The sequence below is a fragment of the Colias philodice genome, chromosome 3 (genome assembly GCF_061535455.1).
Source record: "Colias philodice isolate Cphi_HAF_F1 chromosome 3, ilColPhil1 Martin Lab GWU primary, whole genome shotgun sequence".
Lineage (NCBI taxonomy): Eukaryota > Metazoa > Arthropoda > Insecta > Lepidoptera > Pieridae > Colias > Colias philodice.
The window spans coordinates 10,570,528-10,589,580 of record NC_143088.1 but is presented as its reverse complement, the minus strand read 5'-3'; the positions used below and the strand labels follow the sequence as shown (position 1 = coordinate 10,589,580).

The 19,053-nt window shown below is 31.4% G+C and overlaps 1 protein-coding gene across 2 annotated transcripts; it reads left to right on the top strand.

Annotated features, from left to right (window-relative positions):
- The first annotated feature begins 1,386 nt into the window (after positions 1 to 1,386).
- LOC149490006 (uncharacterized) lies at positions 1,387 to 17,972 on the top strand. 2 transcript variants are annotated; one of them, XM_089714821.1, is made up of 2 exons: positions 1,387 to 1,458; positions 15,895 to 17,972. In XM_089714821.1, the coding sequence occupies exons 1-2, from the start codon at positions 1,420 to 1,422 to the stop codon at positions 16,966 to 16,968; spliced, it is 1,113 nt and encodes a 370-aa protein (XP_089570947.1). In that variant the 5' UTR covers positions 1,387 to 1,419; the 3' UTR covers positions 16,969 to 17,972. The 2 variants fall into 2 exon arrangements, with proteins under 2 accessions (XP_089570947.1, XP_089570948.1); XM_089714822.1 differs by lacking the exon at positions 1,387 to 1,458 and adding an exon at positions 10,018 to 10,108.
- Positions 17,973 to 19,053: the final 1,081 nt, after the last annotated feature.

The window sequence follows — 19,053 nt, the reverse complement described above, 5'->3', positions numbered from 1 at the left end:
GTAAAAAGTGTGTAAAAAGGTAGGTAGGTTACCAGAACAGCATTCAATATTCAAAAATAACTGCGGTAAAAAAACCGACTTCAAAAACAGAAAAGTAAAAGATAAAAAAGATTTTATATTATTAATTACTACATATTATAAATAAATTTATAACATATTATATACCTAAATGTGCTATAAATACTGTTAGGTTGTTAAATAGCACGCTAACGCACGCATGACTATAGATTTCAAAGTAAGAAGGCAAGATTCAACTATCGTGAGAGAAAAAGAGACAAATGAAGTAAATTGTAACTCATCAGCCACATTTCAACATGCCACTACCGGAGCGCTAATAACATAACCCTTTTTAATACAATTTGGAGTACCAGGACTTCAGGATTCAATGAGATATTTTGCCAAGAGTTAAAATACTCTATTCTATTAAGTTCTTTATCGTTATGTCTTCCGTGTAGCGTCAATCGACCTTACGCCGATTAACGTAAAACGCTTCTGCTTATCAAAGAATAAATACAGTGTAAAATAGTGTGGTGTAAGGCACGAGCTGAAGCGATAAGCGGATGGAAACGCTCATAGTTTTGGAAATATTTTATTCAGGTGCAAACTTAACTAACCATCATAATATAGTAAAACCTTCCTTGATGGTTAGTGTGGAAACAAAATGAAAATCGGTTTCTTTGTGTTATAATATACTCGTCTGTTAGTGGTTAGTGAATAGTAATATTTAATGTGCTTCATAAAAATGTTTATTAGTCAGAAAACGCATACAAACCGAAAAAAATAAGTTTTTTTGGAATGAAAAAAAAATTGTTTATTGTACAAGGGCAGAATGCAATTTACAGATATTATTGTTATCGTGAAATTATTCGAAATAGAAGATAATATAGTTAAAGTGGTGGTATATAATATAGCTGTTACGCTCTACATACTTTCAAAACACTTTCTAATATGAAAGTAATGAAATAAATTTCTTGAAAAGAAGTATTTAGTTTCAAGATTCATTTTAGTTCGTAAAATGAATCTTGAAACTCAGCTCAGGATTCAGCTTGTAATCAAAAAAGCTACAATTTTATTTTACTCTTCATGTATTTATTGATTATAAAAACAATATAAAATCACGTAAAATTAAATAAATATCATATTACTGAAACTTTCCTATAGTCACGTCAAAATTTTAATGTGCCTATTGACTATAGTCAAAACGCACCTATACTTTTTGTGCATGTCACCGGTACTGAACCAAAAAAAATATAGGCAAAGTAAATTCAGTTAGTAGATAAAGGTGTTGTATATTTTTAGGTCAAACAGACTTCTCTTATCTTTGATTAAAATATCGCGTGTGTTGAGATGCGCTGCGTGAAGTTTTCTGTAAAATAGCTAAAAAACTATACAATAAAAGTGTTTTTTGTGTTTTTAACAATGAAGACGCCATGTTTGATACCTGGATGTTCTAAAATTGTGAGTATATTTTACATTGCGGTGTTTATGAGTCAGAAAGTTTCGAGAATAGTGTGGATATCAGGTTTTGATACGGTTGGCTTCTTGAAGTAATTTCGTGTAAGTCTTTAGAGAGTAAAGTGAATTCACGTTATTTTTAATATGAGCTTTGATTCATGCTTAACTGCAAAACATGTATGCCATGGATTTAGGAATAAAATAGTTCAGGAAATCATTACCTCTTCAGTACAAAAACATCTGCAATATCTCATTCAAACTTATATTCAACTAGCTTACCGCCCGTGGCTTCGCCCGCTTTGTCTAAAACCTAATAAATTATATACTAAAACCTTCCTCTTGAATCACTCTATCTATTAAAAAAAACCACATCAAAATCCGTTGCGTAGTTTTAAAGATTTAAGCATACAGAGGGACATAGGGACAGGGAAAGCGACTTTGTTTTATACTATGTAGTGATTTACATACATTTTATAATATTTACCGGTATTCTCGTATATAGATAGTGATTTAGAAATAACAATTGTTATACATTTAAATGAATTATAGTTGAGTAAACAATAGAGATTGTTCTAATAGAGATCGTTATAAGAAGAAATATTTCACAATAATATTTAAGATCTTACAAATTATTATTAAATAGCAACAGAAATAAATTCAAGAGTTTTTATACGGAAAAAGTATTTGTACCTATCTGCATTAAATACAATTCTGTGGTATTTGGTACGTACCACTTAAGTGCAAAATGGTGATTTTTGGGTATGAGCGTTTGAAAGTTTTCACGGTTGCTACCCTGTTGCTACAGATCGGAATAAACACTTGAGTAAAACAAATTTATGATATTTAAATGTCTATTATGTTCAAGTTTTGAACACTTACAAAAAAAATAAAAAAAATGTTCTAGTTCAAGAGTAATTGTTACTTAACATGTTTGTACCAAAAGAAAAAATGTGAAAATGATGTGAAAATGTCTAAAACGTGTGTACTTAAGTGGATTAGAGCATATTTAAAGTGAAACTTTTATTACATCGTCTCAAACTTTTTGGTCTGTGTAGCGCATGTCGCGTACGTATCGCGGCTGCCGAGTAGGTATCTACTCGGCAGCCGACCGACACGCGACATGCGCTACACAAAGCAGTGTTCGGAACCGTTCGAACAGTTTCACTTTTACCGTGGTTTCATAAAACCACACACACATTTTTTTATTTGTACTCTTAATTAGTATTTATTCCTATTTTTACCTTAATGGAAAGGATTTTTCATTTTTTTTTTCGACGGAGACATAAACAGACATTAAAAAACAAATATTATCGGGAAACGTCTTCCATACAAATAGATTTAACCGTATGTAAAAACAAAAACGAATAGGAGTGTGATTTGCCACAAATAAGTACTCATAAAAAAGCCAGGAAATATTGTGATTTTCGTGCAATATGCAATTCTCTGATACTCTCTCTACAAAGTAAAATCCTAAAAGTAGTGTGTGTGTGTGTGTGTGTGTGTGGTTCAGAAGTCACGGTAGTTCGCTTGCCTACCGTGCTAGATGCTGCGGGATCGATCCCATCAACCGACATGTACCAATGTGTCTTTTTCGGATGCATAAGTAGATTCTCTAATAACCAGAGATACATCTTCTATAACAAGAAAACATCATCATTTCTAATAACAGGAAAACATCGTGATGGCAACCGGGATTTTGGTCTGAAATCACCAACCAGCAGTGAGCAAGCGTGGTGATTACTGCTCATGTCTTCTCCTTGTGAGAAGATGTCTTTACCCTGCAAATAGTTACGAGCTGGATCAAGTCAAATAAAATTTGTTTGTAAAACGTACCACTACAACATTCATTCATAGTCGTCATCACTGTCACTGAAAGTCATAAGATTGTTTCTAGTCGGACCATGAGACAATGATTTGAAATAATCATCACAAATTGGATCACTTATTGGCAGGAGATCTAAGATATCTTTGAATTTCAGAGCATCGATATTGATAGGCTCATTAGAGGCCAATGGCAAAGCCACTTCGGAGACTTCTATCTTTTCTCAGTTCTCATAAACCAGAAATACAGAAACTCTTCATTTTCACTCAAAGAGTATTTAAAATCTACGTCATTAGACTTTTCATTCATCAACCAGAAAATACAGTTCTAACCAAATGTAGTTTTGTCTGTTGCAGTATTTCTTTTGATAAAATGAGTAGGTAGTCAATAGTTTCGAAAATATTAATATTTTTACATCATGGCGATTGCTGGTCATTTTCATTTATCTCGGGGAACGGAGATGGTGCTGTTTCTTTTTTGAATGAATCTTTCAATATCTGCTTAACAGGCAAGATATTTTACCGTTTTTGACCTGGAAAACACTGAATATAAAATAAGCTACTCTACTTCTTCTGCCAAACGGTTAATAAAATGCCATAAGCATGATTTCATCCGCACCTCTTTGAGCTATTCCTTCATACATAACATAATGGAATGTTCGTTTAGTAGTAACTTTGCGGATTTTTAAATTAAAAGTCCAAAGTTTCTTTTATAAAAGGCTACAGATGCAGTTAAATTTGGAATCTGTAAACAAACAGCTTTTATCTTTTAGTTTCATAGTGAAATGTTGCCTTATGCTCCGATTTTTCTAAATCTATTCTAATCTGACATGAAAGAATGAATTTGAAGAGACAAAGAATCAAACCTTGTGCATGTAGGTATCGTTATTTGGCTTTTTAAACGTTTACCAATCTTTAAATCGATTTAAAGATTGGTAAACGTTTCTGAACACACTAAGTCTAAGAGATCTTGCATCACATGCATGTTTCTTTATAGATAATAGGCTTGAGACCTAATGTCTGAAGATTTAAATTATGTGCCAAATAACGTTATATTTAAGTAGGGAGAAGACCTGTTAAGTTCACAAATAATTTTATTTGATTTGGTACAAATAAGTTAAGTGATGATAATAATTATTCAAGTTTGGTCTAATTATGTTAAGTGCTCTTACGTTGTAAATGGCCGTTCGTTTATTGAGTATTCGTTTTACAAGTCTATGTTAAGTTATATTAATATATTTGTATCAAATAAAAATATTTTTTTTTGTACTTAAGGGGTTTTGATACAACCTATTTAAGGTATTTCTACTATCAATAGGCTTATGTGACATAGACCAAACGAAAGAGGACGTTTTTATCAGTATAGATGGCCAAAAAACAAAAAATGGTCATTTTTGCACTTACGAGGTATATACCAAACACCACAGAATTATTTTTCTGTATCTGTGTTAAATGCAATGAAAATATAAGAGATAATCAGACAAGTACAGCCGCACTTAATTACAAATTAAGTTAATTATAATTAGGCAATACTTATGACTCATGTTTGTTCACTTATTTAAAATGTTTCACTTAAAACATTCCGCCATATTTAATATTTACATATATCTAATAGAAATAATGGAATCATTGACCTTAGAATACTTCCTGCTCTAAAAATTATTGTAAAAATAAATTTCATATTTGTTACTAGCGGTCTGCTCCGGCGAAGGCTCCGGCTGCGCCCATAGGTAATATTATATTATCAGGGATTAGTTCCTGAGGTGAGGTGATTCAAATAAACAATCAAATTCTAAGCTCTACATTGGCTTAAAATTTTATATGTCAAGGAAATTCCTAGGACTAACTTTAAACATCAAACTGTATATTGTACATATTTATATGTTGAAAACTTTAACTCGCTAAAATTTTATAAATATAACTAGCTATCCGCCCGCGGCTTCGCCCGCGTTTTCAAAGAAAACCCCGCATAGTTCCCGTTCCCGAGGAATTTCCGGGATAAAACCTATCCAATCAAAAATCTCTCAAGTTGGATCGACACATGGTGTGCGAATTTTATAATATTCGGTTAAGTGGTTTAGGAGTCCATTGAGGACAAACATTGTGACACGAGATTTATATTATATATTAAGATATGTATACAAAAATGCTACATCATTACCATAGAACTTTTAAAAATTATTGCCATAATTTCAACGTCTTTACTATTTATATTTTGACTGAATTTTTGAAAGAAAAACGTATTTTTTTCTATTTGTTATTTTATTATTATTTTGCAGTTATGATATGTTCGTATGTATGGTAGATTATACTATTAAATATTTTACCCTAACAGTCATGTTTCTACAAATTAACGTTATTCATACCATTACTAAATTAATTTATTGTGCAAGTGACGTTTTTGGCGTATCTAACGTCTTTATCAAACCGTTGATAACGCATGAGCATTGCAATTGGCACACTAAAACAGTGGAGTAGTTTGGATAAAAAAAATCTATGAAATGTAGCTACTTAGAAAAAATATTAATGATGGATCGTGTGAAAACGATATGATTTTTTATAAAAATGTTTATGAAAAATTATTTACACTTTTAGATAATAATTTGTTAAATTCCAAGTAATTTTTTAAATGAAATAGTCTTTTTCGGGGAAATGATAACAATCAAATTATAGCCAGTGTGGTCACCAGCCAAATAATAAAAATATAGTTATGAATAAATTACGCTATTCGATAAGCAAAATTATAAAGACTAAGTTAGTACCTACCTAGTTGATATATTCTAGTATAATAGCCTATGTCCTTTCTCGGGTATCAAAATATCTCTATACCAAATTTCATGCAAATTTGTTAAGTAGTTAAGGCGTGATTGAGTAACAGACAGACAGAGTTACTTTCGCATTTATAATATTACTATAGATTACTCTATACTCTATTATAGAATCGACGTAGTCGTACTATGAGGATCGTTATTCAAGAGATATAGACGAAAATTTTGCTTCTGTGTCAAAAAATTAATATAATAATATTCGCCCTACATTCTAAAGTACATAAATCCTTGCTGACTAATCATTCAACTGCATGGATCGCATTGTTTAGACGTGTTCTATCAATTTTCGTGACTTTCATGTTTTTTGTTTGACCAAAGGGTAATTAGTCATATATAGTACTAGCTGTGCCCCGCGGTTTTACCCGCAGTGCTCGGTTTATGTTGGTTTTAGCGTGATGATATAACGCCTATAGCCTTCTTCGATAAATGGGCTATCTAACACCGAAAGAATATTTCAAATCGGACCAGTAATTGCTGAGATTAGCGCGTTCAAACAAACAACCAAACTGTTCAGCTCTATGATATTAAAGTACTTATAGATATAATTATCTGTGGTTACTATGAGTGGATGGGAATTTTTTATTGTTTCGAGTTTAGTGCTCTCTTAACGATCAAACTCGTCAAAAGCGATGACGAATACAATTTGGGGTCGTTGACATGATAATAACATTATACACAAATTTCCATTTTCATTCATTTTTTAACTGGTGGTCGTCCAGTGGCCATGACTTCCGTTAACATAATAGTGATGTGTGTATATCGTCAAATATACATTTTGATAGTATGTGAAATGATTTTTATTGATATAACTAGGTTACCGCCCGCGGCTTCGCCCGCGCAGTCAAAGAAAACCCGCAAAGTTCCCGTTCCCGTGGGATTTCCGGGATTGCGTCATTTTCCCGGGATAAAAAGTAGCCTATGTCCGTTCTCGGGTATCAAAATATCTCCATACCAAATTTCATGAAAATTGATTCAGTAGTTTAGGCGTGATTGAGTAACAGACAGACAGACAGAGTTACTTTCGCATTTATAATATTAGTATGGATGAGCATTTTAAACCATTAATTAAGTGTGCCCAATTTTCAAACTCAAACTCAAACATTTATTTATCCAATTAGACTTCTTCTAGAAGCACTTTTGAAACGTCATTACATAATTATTTAACATTTACCACCGATTCGGAAAGCAGTATCTACGGAGAAGAACCGGCAAGAAACTCCATAGTTGCTCTTTTAATTAATCATGTCAGTTTTACAATCTTATAAATGAATCGCAAAATGTGTTGGTAAGCGCATAACTCGAGAACGGCTGAACCGATTTCGATAATACTTTTTTTATTATATTCCTTGAAGTACGAGGATGGTTCTTATGTAGATAAAACGTAAACATGTACCACGGGCGAAGCCGGGGCGGACCGCTAGTTTATTATACAATATACATTAACATCATCTTTATATATATAAAAATGAATCGCAAAATGTGTTGGTAAGCGCATAACTCGGGAAAGGCTGAACCGATTTCGATAATTCTTTTTTTATTATATTCCTTGAAGTACGAGGATGGTTCTTATGTAGAGAAAACGTAAACATGTACCACGGGCGAAGCCGGGGCAGACCGCTAGTCTTATATATAAAAATGAATCGCAAAATGTGTTGGTAAGCGCATAACTCGAGAACGGCTGAACCGATTTCGATAATTCTTTTTTTATTATATTCCTTGAAGTACGAGGATGGTTCTTATGTAGAGAAAACGTAAACATGTACCACGGGCGAAGCCGGGGCGGACCGCTAGTATATTATAATAATATATGCCAAAGATTTTTTATTTATACTCCCCCGCGCAATTTATGTCAAATGGGGTACACTTTTTTGATTCGCCTATTTAATATAGATAAAACAAGTAAGATAAAATATAAAACAAGCAAAGTAGGGGTGCTTTTATATTATTGACATTTTATTGGTTAATTCCACGTGGATTGAATGAACTATGACATTTCAATGAACCGAGTTTCTAGGAAAAACTCGTATGCTTCTCACATGACATTATAGTACGCAATGTAATAAAACTACGTTTATAAACAATTTTAATAAGCAAATATTCAATATATAAATAGAGAAACGTTTAAAAGTTATAAATAACAAGCTTTTATTAGGCAACAAACATATTTAAACCAATATCATCATAAAATTGAATCCCTTTGATTTTAAATTAGGTTCCTAAAGCAAGTACAAACATTTAAATATGTATATTAAAAATACAGGAATAAAACAAATTTCCCCTTTAATGAAAATCCAGTTTTTAATGTACAATATTAACTTGATATTAACTAATAGGCCAGACAGTAGGAATCAGTGTCAAATAAAACATCAAAATATTATGAGATGGTAAATGTTTTAATATTAACGAAACTTAAAATACGAATTTTTAATGTTTATGTACTCACACTGTAAACACAAAGTTAATGTTCCCAAACCCCAATAAACAACATACCTACCTTAAAATTACCAAACTCCACAACATTTTATGGGCCCTCTTCACAATGAGCAGCGTTGGCCCAACAAAATATGATCGTCGATGTTTGCCGCCATTACGGCGATTATGAATAAACCTGCAATGACGAGCGACCATTGTCAGTTAGGCCCTACCGTGATTGCCTCTACTTGCCCAACGCTGCCCACTGTGAAGAGGGCCCATTAAACATCATCGAAAAGAATAATGCGTGCCAAAACATTGCGAAACGATGACGTTGCACATTAAGATTCGGGAAAATAAAGTGAAGGTATAATGTAATTAAAATTCATGTCACATGCAGGTCACTTGGTTAGCGGGGAAAATGTTAGGTTGCCTTTTGAGCACGCTTTCATCAGCTTCACCTGTATGTTTGTGTGTAATTGACTCCAGACTCCAATCGACTCGACTCGATTAAATTCAAACTTTGTATTCTTATCCAGGATTGATGACTAAACAATATTTCATGAGTTTAATTTATTTATTAGATGCTGTATTTTTTATTTAATGAATAGATGATGCGATGATAATAACGTGGTATCCATGGAATAATTAAATTAATTTTGACGTGATGTTGAGTGTTGACTAACTTTAACTTTAAATACAGTATATATAAATAGCAGATAATATTTAACAAAAAATCGATTAACCGGCATTTAAATTGGCAATAACATCATGAAAATATTTTGCAATACCTTATTTATGCAAAGAAATAAGACAGAAAAATAGCCATAAAAGACTTGTTTGCACCTTTATTCCGATGGCTTTTCTTGATAACTCAATAAACAGTACGACCTGACTTCACTTGACTTTAAAATTGTTTATCTTAGCAAGAAACTGTGTCTATCTACAATAATGGACCTTTCAATACAAATCGTCTCTTTAAAAGATAGAGAATGAATACAGATTTGATTCTTAGTAATATTATATTTTATTGGTCTACCTTATAATTAGGGTATTGTCCTTATATTATTACAATTTAATTATCCATGGTTGAATTATTTACTTTTTTTACTATTTGGCGTAACTTATAAACACTTGAACCAAAAAAAATTGTGTGGTTTATCAGATGTTTACTCCTAAATTCCTTTTTATTTAATCTACTTGTAGATTTAGAATCTTACTAATTATTAAAAATTACGTTTTATGATTCAAAATTTTAAAGATTATTGTCCAAGATAATATAGAAATACATTAGAATGTCTATGATAACCTAATCAAACATTATGCAAACACAAAAATTAATTCATTATCACTGATAAGAATTAAACACGAAGTTTCATTCGTAATCTCTGATAGGACCAAGGGACCAGTCATTGTGTGATTCCATCTCGTTCTGATATGTGGATTTGGAAAGAGAGGGCATGATGTGGTGATAACGCTAAATTTTATAATGGTAGCACTCTCATTTGAACGTACGGGTTATGAAGAAGTGGGTCATATGAATTGGTCAGGAGTGTTGTGACAGTGAAATTTAAAATTGGAATACAAAAATGGTAATGTACTTCTTTTATCTGTGCTTCTGAAAAATTGAAAATCATGTTAATGTAATTAAAAAAAAAATTAAGTCAATTTTAAGTTGGTTGAAATAGCAAATTTAAAAAGTTCGCAATGTTAATTTATTTTTACAGTTGGTAGAGCCAATAAATCTTTGATATATTTGATTTCTTTTTGATTTATGTTTAATGAAAAATTTAGTCGTAAAAAGGTTTGATTTACACAAATTGAATTAATATAAAATGTTTTTAATGGAGTGATTATTTATCTCATTTATGACTAATTACGAAAAAGATAAGGTATAATTATGATACATATTTTTTACCACATTTTTCGTTCCTATTATAGATAATAGAATAGATTATATATTAACCTTTCCCACCATATTATCACTACGTATTATGTATGCTTAGATATTTGAAACTACATAACGTATTTTGATGCAATTTTTGAAGTGAAACTTCTTTATCGGGGTTGGAAAAAATTTAGTGTTACATTTTTTCGTTACGCGTGACATTTTTCCGTTACGCACCATCTTGTTCTTATCACGCGTGATTCGACGTATTTCTGTAAAGTTGCATATAGTAAATTATTTTTTTAAAAATAAGGTCATAAAGAAGTTTCACTTTTTACGTATGTACACTAGTACACGCACACATTTTTTTTAATAGATAGTGATTCAAGAGGAAACTTTTTATATATTTTAATTTATTAGTTTTTAGACAAAGCGGTTGGGAAGGGAGTTTCTAATAAAAATGCCCCTTTATGATATGGATATGGTAACTGCAAAATTGCAATTCTAAATATTGAGGAGTGAAATTAGGCCAGGCACATGTCAGCTTGTAAAAGAACAAAACTTCCCCTCTCTCAGTTTTGTTGTTTTTTCTTGGATACTGTGGTATTTCTTATTTCTTATACTTGACGAATATTTTTGGCTGATGGTTTTATATTCATTTGTGTTAATACAGTTTAACATTTTAAATGTTAATGTATTGTAAAAGTGAAATAGTAAAATGGTAGATAGTAATACCAAAAAGCGAAAAAGATATATTAAGTAGGCAAAGAAAATAAACAGCTCGCATTAGTTCATTTTGATAATTCTATCTCGTAACATAATTTATAATATTAAATAATTGATATTTAATTCACATATAAATCCATTGTGCACTAGTCACAGATTAAAATTTTATTTCTGCGTATGCGTATACTACCACGCTACAAATATAAAAACTCATAATTGTATGATTCTTTTAATTTTACTATGAACACCTCAACTTTATTAGCTTTTTCTATATCTATCGTAATAACAAGAAGTGTATAAAAGAATGCAGAATGTTTTTTACTTTTTATTCCAAACTGGAAAGTAAAAGAAAATCGAAGAATCGTTGACATTATTTTACACCCTAAATGCAAAACTGATAAGCGTAGGTGTTAATAAAAACCAATATTGCGTGGGAGAAACATCTATTATTAGCCTAGAGTAGATAATTTTTGAAACAAAAAAAAATCGCAGTCGGATGAAACCCATTAGAAAAGGAGGGGAATATGATAAAAATGTAAGGAAAAATAAATTACGGTCAATCCGAGTTCGGGAAGTGGGAGGGGGGAGCTTTTAAGAGAAAAAAATGGTCTCTCTCGATTTCCGACAAAACTACAAGTCCTACGGAAAAAAGTTCAATGACAAAGTTGTAGGTAATAAAAGGATCTACAACTTTTGTATTAACAATTTTTTCACATAACCTCAAAATTTAGGTGAAAAATTCAAAAAACCAAGTTTTTGGTTTTTTATTTTTATCTACTTCAAAATTTATTGTTTTTCTACGAAATTTGGTGAAAACTTACTTTATTATGTCCCAAATACACTGTAATTTATTTGATTGAAAATATTTATTTTTTCGCCTTATTTTGAATTAATACCAAAAAAACAACCTAATTTTCAATCGAAAAGTCACCCGTCAAAATATCAGTTTTTTTCATAAACTTGGGGTGCCTTTTATTCATTGAAATCTCTACTTTCATATGGTGTAAAAAAAAATAAACACCACCATAGTAAATGTTCTCAGGAAATGCATACAAACAGTGTGAAAATTAGCTTTTACTAAATCAGGCACACTTCTCGAACTACCTGAAATGTTTTTATCGACACCATTTTGCTTTTGAATATGCTGTAAAATATTAAACTTAGAACAGATAATTATTTTTCTTTTGAAATATTACCGAAAAGCCGATACAAGAGAAGATATAGAGTTCAAGAAGTGTGCCTGATTTAGTAAAAGCTCATTATCACACTGTTTGTATGCATTTCCTGAGAACATTTACTATAGTGGTGTTTATTTTTTTTTACACCATATGAAAGTAGAGATTTCAATGAATAAAAGGCACCCCCAGTTTTTTAAAAAAGCTGATATTTTGACGGGTGACTTTTCGATTGAAAATTAGGTTGTTTTTTTTGGTATTAATTCAAAATAAGGCGAAAAAATAAATATTTTCAATCAAATAAATTACAGTGTATTTGAGACATAATAAAGTAAGTTTCCACCAAATTTCGTAGAAAAACAATAAATTTTGAAGTAGATAAAAATAAAAGACCAAAAACTTGGTTTTTTGAATTTTTCACCTAAATTTTGAGGTTATGTGAAAAAATTGTGAATACAAAAGTTGTAGAACTTTTAATTACCTACAACTTTGCCATTGAACTTTTTTCTGTAGGACTTGTAGTTTTGTCGGAAATCGAGAGAAACCATTTTTTTCTCTTAAAAGCTCCCCCCTCCCACTTCTCGAACTCGGATTGACCGTAATTTATTTTTCCTTTTATTCTCATCATATTCCTCTCCTTTTCTAATGGGTTTCATCCGACTGCGATTTTTTTTATCTTTTCATTATTTTTAAAGGCTTCTACCCCAGTCTATATGGTACAAGTCAATCTTAACTTTTTAACCAAATAATATAGTATCCCATCAAAAACATCCTGTAAAAAACCCAAGTCTCGCAGCTCAGTCTTTCTACCGTCAAAAGTTGTGAGATCCATGTAATACCAAGTCGGTTAATCTATTTAGTGTCTACTTGAAGGACCTTCTGTCTTAAGTTATTACATAAGTTATTATCATGCCAATATTAAAAATATTTAACGTTTTAAACAAATAGATCGACTTGGAACGACTTGATTAGTTTAACAAACTGCATAAATAACTTTGTAATCCCATATATTTATATGGGATTACAAAGTTATTGATGAAGTTGGTGTATTTGGAAAACTGGACCGAAATTACAAAATATTTAAGTTTTCCCATGATTAAGACACTAAACTCTATATGTATTCCAAATATGAAGCTTCTAAGTATGCTAGAAGTGCCTTGGACTTTTGATGATCGGTGAGTCAGTGAGTGACAAAATTTAGAAACTTTAACAAGTTGTCATTCTTAAACTACTGGTTCAAATTGACTGAAATTTTAAATATTCCGTGTTTATACAATGCCGGATTAGTTACTGAAGATTCAGGTTTCTTGCTTTATCCACAACCGAATTATAGGGGGTCGAAAAAGGCCCGAATTGCTTCGAGAAAAGGATGGTACGGCCGTGCCGCTTTTTTTTGCTCGACTTGGCGGGGGCACTGCCGTGCCCCCAGATACTTCGGCAATCTATTAAAAGATGACTTTTATATTGATGACATTCTATATCGGTTCAAGAAAGATTAGTTCCAAAATACACGAATTGACAAAGAGTTTTATTTTTGTTAACTTTATTGTTTCAATAGGTCAGGTCATTCAATTCCAATAACTGGAAAACTATAAATAAATTGTTTTATTTGTTTTTACTTTGTAGAGAGATGGTAGATAAAATATCAATGCAGGAACCTAAACCTACATATTATTTTATACTAACGAAAGTGGTCTTATGACTATGTTGTGATTTACACCTATATAAAACATTCTACATTTTGTATTATTGTCCATTTTTTATTAGTGCATTAAAAACAATTTTATTATTTTATTATTTTTATTTACATATTAGGTATATGAACCTTGCATAGTGAGGATGAGATAACTTTCACTTGTGAATATTTTCGTCCATAGTTTTAAAAAATATAGTCCAATCCTATCACACATACCACGTTCCATCTATAACAAAATCAAATTAAATGATTGCTACCTGCATACCGCACTTAACCTAGAGCTATTATGGTAGTGTATTATAGGTTGCTAACTGAATTGACCCTTGTAGGTTACTTCATAAGATTGCTTTCCTGGTCGTACAGGATACTGCATTTTCCTGCACTCAATCAATTACATATTTGACGTTATCAAGAAGTAGGATTTTCAATAGCAAGTAAGCGATAATAAGCGCAACTGGAAACATTAAATATTATGTAGTTTAAACAAAAAACACCATCTTATATATAAAAATGAATCACAAAATGTGTTGGTAAGCGCATAACTCGAGAACGGCTGAACCGATTTCGATAATTCTTTTTTTATTATATTCCTTAGGAATATAATAGGAGATGATGGTTCTTATGTAGAGAAAACGTAAACATGTACCACGGGCGAAGCCGGGGCGGACCGCTAGTTTATTATAATTTTTCATGAAAACTATACAAAGCTTGAATTTAATCTGTCGGTTTTTGTGCATCAAAAACGAGTCGCTTACTTAATTTTTTTAGCAATAAAGTATTATCGTCAATTATTTGAGTTTGGTAATATTTATTTCTCTGAATAAATATTTCATCCCTCTACTTATAAGAGCGAATTCAAAGAATGTTCGTATTGATTTTCTACAAAAATGGCTGATAGAAACCAAATTAGTCATAGAGATATTAATTATTATTAGACTATACTTTGGCTACTTTGTATCCGAATACCACACTATTTAAGTGACCCAATTTTATTCTTCATAAGTTATAAATACATATACCTAGTGTTCTTCTAAACTTTTGAATCGTATTTAAAAAATCGCTATCGCTTACATACAGACCATAGCCTTAGGGATTCGGTGAAGAGTTAAGTGCTTTTTAGAATTTTACCGCTTTCATTGTATATTATTACAGAATAAAGAGTTGTAAAACTATTTTTCGAATATTTTTACCACATACAGTCAACATAAACACCGAAAAATAAACCAAGCTTTAGAATTTAACGTTAGTAATACAATGTATTAAAAACACCGGCCAAGTGCGAGTCGGACTCGCGCAAGAAGGGTTCCGTAATAAACAAGTAAAAATTCTGTGAAAATTTGAAGCGTCCTTTGGGTACGGAACCCCAAAAATATTTAAACATGTTCAAATGAAACGTTTTAATATCATCGATGTCAAAATATTTTATCTTTGGTCATATCGATTTCTTATCAACATACCAAAATAACATTATCACATTAATTTAAAAGTATCGAAAAGGTTGCAGTAATAAACTCTGCTTTTAATGCAATTATTTTACGTGATATTATTACTACGTGGGTAGGATAATTTTTATATGATTTAATATTATTCTGTATTTATAGGAGAAATTGGTTGTCCGAAAAAGGTTTTTGATACACGTGTGAACGCCCTCGATTTTATTTATAAGTACATAATTTTTTTTACTCAGAAATTCGAAATACTTAATGAATAACTATTAACCGAAATAACGTATAAGGAAAAACACTAATTTGACAAAACAATTACTTAATCACATCCGCTTCCCATAATTTACAAAAAAAAAGTACAAACACACTTAATGATAAGAAATGAATCACAGTTAATGCGGGCTTGGTGCTCTGACTAAGTTATAAAATGTATTTTTTCTATTTCCAGAGTAAACTTTTCCGGTTGAAGTCGAGTGACTTCGAGAATGAAGCCCTGGAGGTCCACAATGAATATCGACGCGAGCACGGCGTATCACCATTAGTTCTTAACAAGGATATCTGCAAAGTCAGTCAGAAATGGGCAGAAGAACTAGCCAAGAGAGACACTATGTCCTACAGCCTCAACCCTGACTTCGGAGAAAGCGTCTATTGTGGCTGGTCCACAGATCCCAACGTTAAAATTAAAGCCCGCGATTGTGTAGAACGATGGTACAATGAGATCAACGATTATTCCTTTGGCAAAGAGCCTGAAGTACTTAACTGTGGTCACTTTACACAAATCGTCTGGAAAAGCACGAAGGAGCTCGGAATTGGAAGTGCTAAGAGTAAATCAGGCAAATTGTACGTTGTTGCAAATTATTATCCACCGGGCAATTTTGGTGGACAGTTTGTTAAGAACGTTCTACCTCCGGGCGCTCTTCAATTCAAAAGCACTTCCAGTCTCAGTACATCGAGTTCCCCTCGAGAATCCAATAACAATTTAGCACCACCTTCACCTCAAAGATGCAGCAAAAACTTGAGTGATTACGCATCAGAATTAGTCACTAAATTCAAATCAACATCCATCTCAACAGAAAAATTTGAAGATGAATTTCTCAAAGCTCACAACGAGTACAGAAGTAAACACAGAGCTCCTCCGCTCGAGCTGAACAAGAAACTCTGTAAATACGCAGAGGAATGGGCGAAAACTATCTCAAAGAACGGAAGAGTAGAACATAGAGATCAAAATGAGTATGGTGAAAACATATTCTACGCTTGGTCGTCCGATCCCAACTTTACTTTAACCGGTAGGGATCCAGTTGACAAATGGTATAGTGAAATAAAGAACCACGAGTTTGGCAAGGAGCCAGATAATTTGGGCTCAGGCCATTTTTCACAGGTAGTATGGGAAGATACGATGGAAGTAGGAGTAGGCGTTGCAAAAACAAAAGAGGGCCAGGTGTACGTTGTGGCCTACTACGACCCCCCTGGAAATGTTCTTGGCAGTTTTGCAGAAAAAGTACGACCGCCTGCTTATTTTTAGCTTAGACTAGATCCTACCAAAGGTGAACATTCCAAAGAATTGTATCTTTTATTTAAGTTTACTATTTATTATCTACTATTTTATATGAGATTGTATTAGTGTGTATTTTTATGTGTAGTTATAGTTAAGGAACATATTATTGAAATTATTTTGAAAGATTTTTAATACTTAGGTTGTCGGCAGGTATTTTTATGATCACATCCATTAAATAAGCAAGCTGTATAGTTTACCATTAGTATATACTTTACAAAGATAAACTGTGATTTTAAGTGCATTTCTTTTTATTTATTATTATATTATCAATTTACTTTTGTTCACAATTTTATAATAATCAAAATAAATCATTATTATTACCTAGTATTTATAGATATGGTCAATATCAAATATCACCTTTAAATTATTTATTCATGCATATTGTATTTAAAAGAAAAGACAAGAAACGTTCCATAAAATATATTTTATACGTATGACTTTTTTACATTTTAGATATCACAAGTTGACGTTAAACTCGTGTTCGAAATACCGACTTTCGACCTATCCCATTTCACGGTTTGCGTTTTAAATTTAAATGCAGCACCGTGCTTTTAAAATTTATAAGACATGTGATGTAGTAAAATATAACTTATGTACTTTATTATAGAGGCTATAATTGTATATTCAGTTGATTGTATGGTCACCAAACTTGTGGTTATGATTGCTCCATGTAAGTTACCTTTAGATTGTATAATTTCAGAGTATTGTGTACAAAGCAAAGTAAACGTTAAGGTTTAGTATTAAGACATATAATAGATTGAAGTGTTTGTAATATCGAAGATATATTTGGAGCTGTGTATTTAATAGATGAGGAAAGTTATTGCAATCAATGCCCTGGAGTTATGAAAGCAGTTTAATGTTATTGAAAACCGATAAATTGTAAACTAATAAAATGGATTGGGGTGTTATTTGTTATTTATTTATTACAGTAAGTTATTTTTCACAATAATTATAGTGTTTAAATTATTTTACTGTTCATTTTATTTGATATATATGCCTTCCAAAAAGAAAATTTATTACAAAAAAGCCGTAAGATAGAGATCTTTTTCAAAAATTTGCTAGAGGCTACCATAAACATTGACAAGTCATCAGTAAAATTGAGCATAAAACGAAGTAGCTAGTACAAAAACTACGTAATTCTTAAAGACAAGACAAAGAAAAGCATTTCTCATCTGAGAGTTGCTCCATTGAAACTACATTAAGCGCTCAGAAACAATAAGAAATCTTTGAATGCGATAAAATCTTCGTTGCAGTATTGAGTATCTATCTTACTGAATATTATTGACTAGTAGGTACATATTTTTATGAATTGTCTTGAAATTAAAAGTGTTTTAGGTTTAGTTTTTGTTTTACATTTGCTCTCAGTAATGTCAAATTATGGTTTTCTGTATAATAATCAAAAAACAATTTTGATAATTAATTTAATAGCAAATTGTGTAGCAAATTAAATATTTTTGGACATTTACCCCTTCGTTATAATATACTTGTGTCTGAAATTTATACAATATTTCCGATAGAGTATAATTATTTTATACGTTTGATTTAGTATTCCGCAAATCATTTTAATAGTCATTAATCAATTGACATCACAACATTATAATAATGATATTTTAATTAATTTCAATCTGTTGATATTGCTCACTCTCTATATGAATTAAATTATTAACAACTAGCTGTGCCGCGCGGTTTCACCCGCGGATGAACCTGCGTGCAAAATCAACTATTTCTTATAGCTCATGTGTTATTTTGATATACACATTCCTGTAAAGTTTCATACAAATTCGTTGCATAATTTCTACGTGACAGAGTAACAAACATACATCCATCCACACTTAGAGATAGAAACCTCGTTTGTATTATTAGTATAATCTTTGAAAATAAAGCCGCTTCTTTATCATTAAATACGCAGGAAATATTTGACTTTCCTTCATAAATTACAGTATTTTGAATGAAAAGCAAAAATGACCTTTTCAATTAACTGTTTTGAAAAGTTGCGTCTTCATTTATAATTTAGCATATTTAATAACATAGAAATTCTAATTCGAGTTTAAT